The 12,816-nt window shown below is 41.1% G+C and overlaps 1 protein-coding gene and 1 long non-coding RNA gene across 2 annotated transcripts in view; both read left to right on the top strand.

Moving 5' to 3' along the window:
* Nucleotides 1-12,816, top strand: part of LOC136446044 (uncharacterized) — a 224,814-nt gene that overhangs the window by 100,994 nt on the left and 111,004 nt on the right. The gene's annotated exons all lie outside the window — the stretch shown is intronic.
* LOC136446348 (endothelin-converting enzyme homolog) overlaps nt 1-12,816 on the top strand; it is a 39,825-nt gene that overhangs the window by 4,278 nt on the left and 22,731 nt on the right. The window contains exons 4-10 of the mRNA XM_066444693.1: nt 3,244-3,312; nt 5,173-5,307; nt 7,739-7,825; nt 8,260-8,405; nt 11,464-11,686; nt 11,967-12,065; nt 12,733-12,810. Of these exons, the coding sequence (XP_066300790.1) occupies nt 3,244-3,312; nt 5,173-5,307; nt 7,739-7,825; nt 8,260-8,405; nt 11,464-11,686; nt 11,967-12,065; nt 12,733-12,810 (837 nt within the window). The remainder of the gene's footprint in view (nt 1-3,243; nt 3,313-5,172; nt 5,308-7,738; nt 7,826-8,259; nt 8,406-11,463; nt 11,687-11,966; nt 12,066-12,732; nt 12,811-12,816) is intronic.

The following is a 12,816-nucleotide window of genomic DNA, read 5'->3' as shown; positions in this document are numbered from 1 at the left end:
AATCAAGAATGAAATGTTGAAAAGGAGAAATTCAGAAAAGCTCGCAATATCTCAAGGAGATATGAGTACGTGTGTGTGTGTGTGTGTGTGTGTTTGTGTGTGTGTGTGTGTGAGCGTGTATGAATGTGTGTGCGTTTGTGCGCGCGCACACACATTTTTGTGTGTACATGTGCGTACGTTTGTCCGTGCGTTTGTGCCTGTGTGCGCATGTATGTGCGTATCTGTGCATGTAGGTGGGTGCATGCGTGTGTGTTTGTGTACGTTTGCATTCGCGACGCTGTTGAGTATTTTTATTTGTTCGTTTGATGATGGTTTGGCAAAAGTCCAGAAAGTCCTTACCGTTTCTGGTATGTTATGCTTGATGGACGGCTTTGTTGATGTGACGTTTACTTCTGTTGTCTCGAATGCATGTCACATGTACAGGCCTGGAAGTGTCTGTTCAAGTTTTTTTTACTCCAACGGAAATACATCATTGCTACCACACAGACGCTGGCTTCTCGGTAGATTTTGTTGTATTGCTGTAAATACAGCTTCTTGAAACGTCAAGTGTCGATGTGCTGAGAGTGGGGAGGTAACTGGAACCGCGAGGTGCCCTCCAGAGAACAGGTGTTGACCAAGTACACATTACGCCCCCTGCCAGGCTACGGGTGGGCTCGTAAACTACGTGAAGAACAGCAAATATTGGTTCCATCAGACATGTCTACAGCCCCGTTCACGCTGGTGCGTATATGCAATAACGTATGAGTTCCGTATTAGATTTTGTCAACACGCAGCCGTACGCTCAAAAGTCGAAATTTTTCCAATACATTGACGCAAGTGTGACACACACCTAGCGCACAAATTCAGCGCATCTATTGCGTTGCATATGCAGTGCGCATGCCGAGCGTATTCCGGACGCACCCAACTTATGCCTACCGCATGCCTGATTCCTTGTTTTTATAACCAGTGCAGATCCCACAGCTATGACCGACGTGGGGCCGATGCATTCCGTTTCTATAATGTTTGAGTTGCGTAACAGCGTACGCACGATTTGTGTATGTCCAAAATCATCGGGCGTACCAACGGATATCTAGCCTCCTTTGCAATGACTATCTGGGAGTCATGGTTCTTGTGTTCAAATCCTGGTGGCGACATTTTGTTATCCCGTAGTTTTTAACATTAAATAACTAATAATTCTTATTCAGAAATGTCACAAGATTTCATTTTTCCGACGGGACCGGGCTTCGATAATTTTTTTCTAAACCAATTTGACACCCGTCATCCATTCAATACATGATATAATTCTGTATGATAAAATGTTATTCAAGTCTCTAAGATAATTTAAAAAAATCAATTATGAACAAATTAACTATTAACTAATCGTGCATTCCTCCTGACTAAGGAACAATATTGCAACGAATCATCGTGCATAGAGAGTCACCATCATCGCGCTGTGCTGAAATTCTAGTAGCGTTACATTAGTCCAGGGCATGGGTTCCCGAAGTCTTAGATGTTTGTTCTGTCAGACACAGCAATTTGTAATACTCTCGATCACCACGTTAAACTCTTGCTTTATTATATTAAAATGCAGTTTTAAATATGCAGTTATAAATTGCTGCACAGACAGAGCACCTTTCGAAATATTTTTTTTGGGGGGGTGCAAAATCACTAGGGGGTTCGAGGAGGGGGTGCGAGATCACTAGCTGCGGGGTGCAAGATCGCTAGCGATTTCGCACCGGGGGGTTCGAGATCGCTAGTAATTTTGCACCGGGGGCTGCAAAATAAGGGGGGTGCGAAATCGCTGGGACACCGGCCATCTTTACAGTATTATGTCAGCAGTAGAAAATTCGCATCGTCCTGTCAGCAGTAGAAAAAAATTGCACTGCTGACAGGACCATCCACTTCCATTATTTTACACTTCGACAATGTTCAACATAGCGAAAATGGGACAATATGTCGTAAACGTCTGTCATTTCTATCGCAAAACGTTCTAGATGCAGTAGAAAGGCACTTGCACATGTACAAATGGTGAAAAACCCGTACAAGGGTGTTGTACAATTATTGTGTGTGCAACCTGTAGTAAGATTGCTCCTTGTCACTAACTCACAGGACGCATGTACAGTGTAGCCCCGCTGTACCAAACTTGTAACTGGAATTAGTCTGTAATTCATGTGCCATTATCATCAACAACGCGTAATCAAATGTCTTATTAATGAAGTGAACTTCTAACAAATACGATGTCAGGGCCGGATGAAGTAACGTGCGGTTTGAGTAGACCATCAGTGTCTAACTGTCTGTCTGTCTGTCTGTCTGTCTGTCTGTTGAAGACAGAATAAAAAGACGGAGATTCCTGAGGCACGACAGTGCAGTCAGACAGTCAGGACAGCAACAGTTGAGACGAAGCGAGCAGAGCCAGCATCATGTAGTCACAGTCAGTCTGCCTAAGCGGTGTACAGAAAGTGCGAACGAAATGGAACTACAGAAAGTGCGAATGGAACGAAAAGGAACGAAAAATGAAGCAAACTGAAATAAAATCGATGTAAATGTAAAGAAATGTTACTGTGGAAGAATTGTGGAAGTACAGAATTGGGCGGTAAATATTCTTAGACTTAGAATGAGGTAAGGTTTAATTTCAACAGCGATGTTGTGTTTGCGTGGCTGAATTACTCTCTCAGGATATGACTAATTATTAGACTAGTGGTAGCTTATCATTGTATATATGTATTTGCAAACTGTGACATTTTCTGTTTTGACCTGTACTGAACCCAGTGGGTATGTGTGTACAATTCGTTCATTATTCTAGGCGCATTTCGCTAACCTGCCTGTTTTTTATAATTTGAATTCAGTGGCGTCGCGGTGGCACAGTGTCAGGGTGTTTGGCCCAGAACCCAGAGGTCCTGGGTTCGAATCCGAGGTCCCCTGATTTGTCCCGTTGACGCTGTGCTCTAAGGAAAGGTTCTTTTCACGACTTTCCTCACTTCACTGAAAATGAGTCCCTAGCTTCGGTTAGGGACGTCCCTCGGATAGGACGTTAAATGGAGGCCTCGTGTTCGAGGAGAGCCACACATCGAGCACGTAAAAGAACCCACCACACTCATCGAATACAGTCCTTCCTTCCCGGCGTGAGTGGATCAGATAAACCTGCCCTTCAGTACAAACCTGGTGTGTTATGCCATGATGCGGTTTACCGCGTATGCAATACAAACAAACAAACAAGCACAATCTTGCAATGCCATAACCATATTGTATATCTTACAATTGCAGATCGATCGATCAGGCCTCATCTTCAATCCGAATGTGTACATCAGAACGGACCAGCCTGTATACGCGCGGGTGAGAAAGTTCTGGTTATCTTCTCTTGGTCTGAAAATGTCTATTCACAAGCTATTGTAATGTGTCAAATGTGCTAAGACGTGTTAGAAACGTAGAAACTATTCTAAAGCCCCTGTCACACTTGTGCGTATGTACAAGCCGGCATGAGTTGCGTATTAACATGTTTTTGGTCAAGATTGAGTTTTCAGCCCAAGAAGTCATTCCCTTGGTTCGATAACTACATGTAGGCTGCACAACGGTGGGTCAACGCAGAAAACAACTTCTTCCCCGCAAACTTTCCTTAAGCCTAAGAAATGTTAATGCGCAACTCATGCGCACTTGAATATACGCACAAGTGTGACAGGGCCCTTAGTTCACACTTGTGCGTGTATTCAAGTGCGCTTGAGTTCTAACATTTTTTGGTTTCAGTATTTTTTGCAGGGAGGGAGTTGTTTTCTACTTTGACCCACCTTTGAGCAGTCTAGTTATCAAACCAAAGAAATTACTTCTTCGGCTGCAAACTTAACCTAAACCAAAAACATGCTAATACGCAACTCATGCGAACTTGCATGTACGCGCACGTGTGGCAGGGGCTTTAGGATCCGGTCACACTTATGCGTATATTCAAGTCCGTATGAGTTCCGTATTGACATTTGACCTTCCGATAACCAAGCTGCACAATGGAAGCTTCTTCCCCGCAAACCTTACCTAACCCAACAAGAGTTCGGAGACCTCATATCTCCATGAACTACTCTGTTTATGCAAATGACTTCAACATTAACATAATCTATGCTTGGCCATGAACACCTTTAACTAACTTACACATGTCGCAATATTGACAGTCCTATCATTTACCACTAAGATGAATTGTGTTGCTTTTGCATCAATTATTGAAATTGTGAACTTATTTGCATAACTGGTACCTGTTAATGTTTCACTTGCCATAAACTACCTATGTTACATGTATTTGAGTCTTATAATGGAATACACTATAGCTTTGCATTATTAATTATGAAAATCAAGTCACAATTAGCATAATTTGCACTTCATTATGTACATCTCTGTCTAAGGTACCTGCATACTAAATATCATGGAAATCCGTCCTTCCTTTCTTCGGTTATTCTCCTTAGAAGAGTTCCACGATAACGCCCTTGCAGTTCCAGAGCAAGCTGCTAGGGGGCCCAAACCTACACCACTTCTTCATTACATCACAAGCTATCTGACACCAAAAAAGAGACCATAGCACGTCCACGTCAAAAGATACCAAAAAAAGTTCTGCTGTAGTGCCAAGGTCTCATACCAGGGGGCCAAAATCGAAGTTGACTTTTGGCTTCCCAACACCTGCCCACCTACCAAATATCATTGTAATCCATCAAGAGGTTCTTGAATTATGTTGACTACAGAAGTCCGGAAACACACAAACACATATAACTATGTCGGTCCGTGATAACACTTGCCGAACGTTGTGTGGCGGACCCTCGCTAGCAATGACATGTACTAAACAAAGGTCACCTCCCCTTGCCCAACGTCTATTGCTTACCAGTCGGAGCTGCCGGCTTTCCTTGCTAACGTCACCTGTACACTGCCCGCAGAATGGTCTTGCCGCCACTGACCACATGACGCTGGCTCTGCTGACGTCTCAACTGAAGTTCCCTCCTCATTGCTCTCCTTAACTGAACTGTCGAGCCTCAGACATTTCCTCTCTTTTTATTCTGTCTTACCAGACAGACAGCTAGATAATAGTCTACTCAAATCTCATGACATTACTTACTTTATTTGACCATTTTGCCGGATTTGCAAGTACATGTAGTTCACTTCAGTAAAGAACAACAGGTTGTTGATAGTGATGGCACAGCAATCACCGGTTCTCCTTCATTCCAGGCCATGGCTTCATACCGGACCCTGTTGGATACCATCGCCCGTCTCCTTACCCGGGACTACGGACAGTTTGCGAACGATGCGAAGATCCTGACGTTTGTTAATGATGTTACACAGTTCGAGACGGAGCTGGCAAACGTAGGTTGACAGGCTGATCATAGAGAATACCACCGTGGATCCCGTATCACCCGAGGGGCCAGCCCGACAAATGGAAGGCTGGGACCGAGGGCGATAGGGCTCCACCGTGTGATGATCTAGTTCAATGATACCCACCAGCGACAATTTACTATGAATTGGGGTGTACAGAAAGTGCGAAATGGAACAAAATGGAATTACGAAGTGACAGAAATTGAAAAATGGAACGAAATGGAACACAACACGAAACAAACTGAAATAAAATCGATGGAAATATAAGGAACGGTACTGTGGAAATATTGAAACACAGAAGTAGGCGGTAAATAAATATAACATGATGTTATATCTTTAGAATTTTAGAATAAGGCAGGATTACATTTTTATAGCGTTTTTGTGTTGTTTTGGTAAGGCCATGTTGATTTGATTATATGGATGACATCCGCGCGCGCATCAATTTTCGTCCGTTTCCCAAAAAAAGAGAGATTTTCGGCCATATCATAAACTGTACAAAGCAGCTGCAAAATGAGAAAATATATGCTGTATATTGCACACAAAAAACATTTAGGGAAACTTATACCAATGTCGTTCAGTGCCAAAGTCAATTCCAAAGTCAAAGAAGAAGATGTGAAAGATCGAAAATGAGAAATATATATATTTCGGTATGCCATACTCTGTGTTTAGTTTTGTTCATCCTTCCTGACCACGTATACGTAGATTTCATAATGGAGGTAACTTTTGTTTCCAAACTTTTCCTTTATTCGCACACTTGTATCAGTTTTAGGGTTCCCAGAGGATGTCATCCATACAATCAATCAACATGGCCTAAATCAATCTCTCAAGATCTGCGATAGTTACCGACGACTTTGGAAAGACGATACGAAATAATATACTAATGAACTGCTGCAAATAGCACGAAATACAAGGAAACGGCGCTGAGATAAGAATGTAAGAACTACTGTGCAGGTTCTTGGCGAAGGTAATGGTGGTTTATTGTTTTGGTGTCGATTACCAGAAATCGTCGCGGGTAATGGCGAACCAGCGTTAGCCTGTGATCATAACGTGACGATTTGCAGATGTTTTCCATCAGGTTGTTTGATTTACAAATTAGCTCAATTTGTTTAAATGTTCTGTAGTAAGACGTAGAAATTCAACAGCGTATGATCTCAGTTTTAAAGATTGAAACGTGTGACACACCAAATTCCAACTGATGATAAAACTAGAGTTCCACAACCCCATACCATACCTTCGCCAAATGATGTTAACTTGAGGAATGATAAGGATTATAAGGATTTCTCATCGGTAATGCAAACAAGGTTGCATGTATTGTTTGAGTTGATGATCTTTACCCAAATAACACAAGTTAGTCAAAGTATGGAAGTGATATTTTGGCAAAGGTGGCTATTCTAGTATTTTCTTATGAGTTATTCAAATGAGGCCCTGGTTTGGCATAGTTAATGTTTGATGTTAATGTTCACCTTCAACTAACTTCCAAATGGCGCAGATATGAACTAACCACGATTTACCACTATGGAATTAGCCAATAGAATTTTCTCATATTAAAGCAAATGATGTCCTCATTCGCCTAATTGACATATCCATCGGCGTTCCTCTCTTTGCCAGTCACAGTTCTCAGTTCATATGTTTTGAAGCCCCATCATGAAAAGCAGTGCTCATCTGTTGATACAGTCACAATGTTCATATGGTGTCCTGTCATGTAGGTTGACATCACACAAATAGCACATTTCCTCAATGATCATGTAAATAATGCCCTGATTTTCACAAAATGCATCTCAATGTCTTAACCATCACTCAAGTTTCATACCTGCTCCAAACTATGAAAACCCACCAAACCCTGTTTAAGTTATCCTCTTTTAAAGTTTTAAACAAAAATGCCCGCTGCAGTTCCAAACAAGCCGCTATGGGCCCAAACTTACACCACTTCATCTATGCCCCCAAACATATCTACCAATCAAAAATCCCGACCATGGCACTTCAATAACTTGAACTAAAAAACTTTGAAGCCCATGCAGTACCATACATAGCCGCCAGGACCATGACCTTCCTTTTTCTTTAACCAATGAGGTTTTGTATAAAACTCTTTGCTTAAACCTATCTACCTACTACATTCTATCACGATCCAACCGCAACATCTCGAGCTATTATGTTCGTAAACAAAAAACAAAAAACCGCGAACGGTTCACTGCAACAATGTAGGAACTCATAAGGCCCATTCTCGAACTTGACCTTCGTCTCCCCAACAGTAACTTGTCTACCAAAAATCATGAACATCCATCCATGGCTTCAAGCATCATGCCGCCTGTATCCACAATCACTCCACCATAGCCAAACCGAAAATATAACCTTCTGGCGAAGGTACCTAACGCAACATTATTTCACTGTCAGATGTCTAATGATGGTTTCTCTTATTCTGCAGAGATATGTCAACTCTCAGGGCCCTTCATCAAATAACCCACTGGACAACAGGATCAGCATCCGGGACCTTCAGGCCAGGGCTGGAGCAGTAAGTCGCTTTCATGTTTCAGACACCTTGTCAAGCTGTGTCATATGTTTCAACTCATATCCCATTTTCAAAATGTCGCCATTAAAAGGAATCTGCGAGTTGTAATCAAGCAAGCTACATTGAAATTTTAAATGTGAAGGATATGATTGGCATTGCAAATATAACAAAATTTATCAAAGCGCATCGTATACGCGTCAATGTCTTCGCGGGTAACTTTCATGTTCGTCACTCCCCATTCCGACGATCAGAGTGATATATTCATTCTCTTTCATGATCAGTATAGATCCATTTCATGTAGGAAGGTAGAAGCTGCTTTTCAGTCACCAGAGCCAGGCGTCTTTGGTTGGCTTGATGTCAATGTGTCAGAAAATGCGTCAACGTTGAAGAATGTCGATAAACCCCTAAGTGTATCGTGATCGTCTCAAATATTCTAGATCAACTGGCGCGACTTCTTCAGCTACGTTGTGACAGACCCGGTCACGCCAGTCACAGACGACACCGAGGTGTTACTGTACTATCAGGATTACATCGTCCAGGTGTCCAACTACATCCTTAGTCTGCAGACTAACAACAATTTGAGGTTCGTTATTTATATTTATATTTATCTCCATGAAAAATGGAGATATAGTTTTGGGTGTGTCTGTTTGTCTGTTTGTTTGTCTGTCTGCCTGTTTGTGTTTCCGGACTACTGTAGTCAGCATAACTCAAGAACCTCTTGATGGATTACGATGATATTTGGTATGTGGGCAGGTGTTGTGAAGCCGAAATTCAAGGTCAATTTTGGGCCCCCTGGTATGTGACCTTGGTACTGCAGCAGAAATTCCATTTTTGTATCTCTTGACCTGGACGTGCTATGGTCTTGATTTTTTGGTGGCAGATAGCTTGTGATGTAATGAAGCCGTGGTGTGGGTTTGGGCCCCCTAGCAGCTTGCCCTGGAACGGCAGGGGCGTCATCGTGAAAATCTTCTAAGGAGAATAACCGAACAAAGGAACGACAGATTTCCATTATATTTAGTATACAGGTAGCTTAGACAAAGATGTACATAATGAAGTGCAAATTATGCTAATTAGGACTAAATTTGCATAACTAATGAGGTAAATTTATATTTGCAGTGTTTTTCATTATAAGACTCAAAAACATGTAACAAATGCACTTCATGGCAAGTGGAGCATCAACAGATTCCAATTATGCAAATGAATTCCTAATTTGCATAATTAATGCAGAAGTGCCATAATTCATCTAAGTGGTAAATGATAGGACTGTCAATATTATGACATGTGTAAGTTAGTCAAGGGTTTTCTTGACCATGCATATATTATGTAAATGTGTCAGTTATTTGCATAAACAGAATAGTTCATTGAGATATGAGGTCGCGGAACTCTTGTTATATTTGAATTCAGCATGTGTACTCGATTGTGAAACCTGTGCATTGGTTGGTATTGGCTTCCAAGGATACTGGTATCTATCACAGACCGAAGGGGAAATGATGATGATCAAGGTCTGTACATATTAAATACTTTTTCCTTGTATGATCATCGCAATCAGTGATTAAAAACTTTGACAAACAGGTAGTAGTTTAAAAAAGTCGCTTTTACGTGTACCAACAAAGACCAATATTCAAAGGAATCAAAGAGGATGGTACATTGCTTGCATATTAACGTATTACCTAGCTGTTCAATAAACGTGTCAAATAAGAAATTGGTTTGTTTTGTAGTTCAAAGTTCAGTGGGCGTTATGTCGGAGACTTCAGATTTTGGAACCGTTGCGATGATTTCCAGACTAGCGGCACTGTGGCATCCTCATACGAGACGTTGAAGAGATGAGTTATGACGGGCGTAAGACCCTTAGCGTGTTCTTTAAGCATCTGCGTGAACTTTCCTATTACTGGGAAGCCCAGATCAGCCTACAGGCCTCCTTTTATTGAGCCTCTTTTTGTCTGCCTCTTTTTTCTTTTTGTCGGCCAGCCAGCCAGTTTGGCTGGTGGACAAAAAGAAAACATGACAAAATAGGAAGCCCGACAAAAACGCCTAAAAAGACGCCAAAATAAGCCGGAGCCGAACCTTTGCTTGGAGAGTAGTGTAATTGTTAGTAGCACATCTCTGGTGTTGAGGTATGCTCTGAAGCACTAAAATTCAATGGCCTGATCATGAGACAAGGAGAAAGTCGCCGTTCTACTGTTGAACATTGTCTTTGATTATTCGAGTATCAAACCTAAGTATTTGAAGTGATAATGATGATAAATTTGGGTCTTGTAGAAAAACAGAATAATACAATTTGATTTGCTGTCTATTTTTTGCTGCCTAATATTTGTTCTAAACAGGATGAATTACTCATGAAGAAAGTTCGATGATGTTCGGTTATGCAAGGTTAAATTTCCCAACCGGGGCCCGGTCGGGAACAAAAAATAAAAGTGTATATCAAGAAATATACACAGATTATGCTCATGGCTAATTTTTTTAACGTTTTGTGTGTGTTTTGTTGTCTTTCATATCATACCTTTCGTTCCCACAAACTACCGGCCGGACCCCTGTTTGAAAATGTGACCCCATCATAATAGCAGGTACGTGTTGGCCCCAGACAGAAAAGTTTCAGAGCCTTTAGTTTCTTTAAGCTTTATATTGGATGCGGGATAGGAGAGTTTGTGGTGTCTTCAATTTATCGATAAATTGTCGAAATGTGTCATTATCGATAGACCTCATTATTGAAAAAGAATGGAGAAAAAAATCAAATTCAGCTTCCGGACGGACTGTTTATAGTGATGATATTTGGAAAGGATTATTCAACTTGATGAAGTAAAAAGAAATATCAACCGATGGTCTTAATTTTGAGCTGTTGATTGGTTGGTCGGTGCTGTCAGGAGCTGCCTGAGCCTACACCCCGAGCCTGGCCAGTGGAAGGGCTGCTAGAAGCGTGATTTAGTCAGGGTAGTGACTTGGATACATTCGATAAAAACTTACTTCCCCAAGTTGTATAGCTTTGCCTGTTCTATTTTCATAATTTCGTCTACCCAACATACGTAACGTTAGCACGCATGTCTGGCATACCAATGAAACGATTAGATGGGTTCTATCCATAGCAAAAGTTCACTCGCCTTCGCTATCGCCAGTGAATATTCATTACTTGTTAAAGTTACGGCTAATCATTCATTTGTATTCTTTATTCTTTGTATTCTTCATTTCGCACAAGTAAAAGAAAATAATACATACATATAACTAATCAAAATACATGGTGCTGGGGGAAAGTTGAGACCAATATGATCTATAAAACTCCTTCCCCATTTTTCTTAAACAAGATGATTTACAATAATGAATTAAAGTGTAGAAACAAAAGAATAATTAACAACTTAATATCATTACAACTAAAAATCAATAACTAATGATAATAAAAGATATTAACTAAAGTATTATGTATGGAAAACAAAAACCTAACTGAACACAGAAAAGTTGCCAACTAAATAAGGGTTAGCTCTATAGTCGCTAGTTAGTTATTTCCGGAGAGAGTTAGCAGAGTTTTTTCTGAGGTGTGTGTGTGTGGGGGGGGGGGGGGGAGGCGGCGGTTATGTCGCTTTGACTCTTACCCATTAAATTGATCCTACACCTGTTTGTGTGAAAAGAGTGCATGGTTTCTGTTTCACCAGGATTTTCTACAACTACATGTTATGGCGGCTCATGTTGGTGTACCATCAACATCTGTCTTGGGACTACGTCCACGCATACAGGGAGTTCTATGTGGCCGTAACTGGCAGGCAGGAGTTCCTGGGAAAATGGCTCTTCTGTTTCCGCTTTACTGACGCCAACATGGGCTGGGCCCTCGGCTCGCTCTACATTAGAGACCACTTTGCGGACGACAACAAAGCCAAGGTTAATGTAGCATTTCCTGTTAATGTCAACATAGACCTTTCTACATGCACGACAATGTGGCTGTTGAATAGATGTACTTTATTACAGCAGGTTAATGTTTATAAGGCATTGTTACCCAGTTCAGAGTCATTATCAAGGGTAATGCCAATAACCACACTGGGGAAGATTGAAGGAAACAATACAAAATTTAAGGTATTAGTCTTTTATTAAAGTATGACATGTCGGGAATACAGATATATCCTGGAGGTGGATTTACTGATGTTGCCCTTGTCTGCCAAAGGTTGAAGAACTCGCCATGAGAATCAAACTGAAGGCTATTGACCAGCTGGACCAGGCGGCGTGGATGGACCAGGACACCAGGGATGCGGCAAAGGCAAAGGTTAGAGAAACTTGTCCGCCACATATCCGCCTCTGTTACATGGGTAAAACATATCTCAGCGTCAGCCTGCAATGTGAGCTGTCTTGGGTTATTGGTTGTAAGATTGAATATTGTGCAATAATCATTTGTTTCATAAAGGTAACTTTTGTCGTCATCTGAAGTAAAACTCTTTGGCTTAACCAATAATTTTATCACCTGCCAACGTTTCGGCAATGCATGACCTGTCTTCATCAGGGCTTAGCAAATTCTTTTTTTTTTTTTCAAGAGTGAACTTTATTTTCCATTCATAATACATAGATGTATGAATCCGTCCCAACATTTTAGAAGTCTAACAAAAATGTATTTTGTATTTTCATAAGCCATCTGCTAATTACTAATACATGTTCTAGCATTACTATTCATGTCGATTCTTGAGAATTATCATAAATAGCATGACAGCACTTAAGTAAAGCTGTTGGATAATTCTCCATAGTACGTTACACATGCATTCTTGTAATTGTGCATCAAAAATTAGTCAACGTAGTGTATAAGTGAAATATATTGTGTTTTTGAAATGCATGCAGGGCTTAGCAAATTCTACTGTGTAGTCAAAAGAACTTTACTTTCAAATGACCTCTCAACTTGGTGAAGCCAAACGTGGAGTACTGTCTTGTACAATTGTTGACAGATCCTCAGTATCAAAGATAGTCTGGGCTATCCGTTGGACCTACTGGATGACAGTGGACTGGATGATTACTACATGGGGGTGAGT

This window comes from Branchiostoma lanceolatum, chromosome 12 (assembly GCF_035083965.1).
Source record: "Branchiostoma lanceolatum isolate klBraLanc5 chromosome 12, klBraLanc5.hap2, whole genome shotgun sequence".
In the NCBI taxonomy this organism is placed as follows: domain Eukaryota; kingdom Metazoa; phylum Chordata; class Leptocardii; order Amphioxiformes; family Branchiostomatidae; genus Branchiostoma; species Branchiostoma lanceolatum.
Note: the sequence above shows the minus strand (reverse complement) of the source record. Positions and strands in the feature narration are given on the sequence as shown.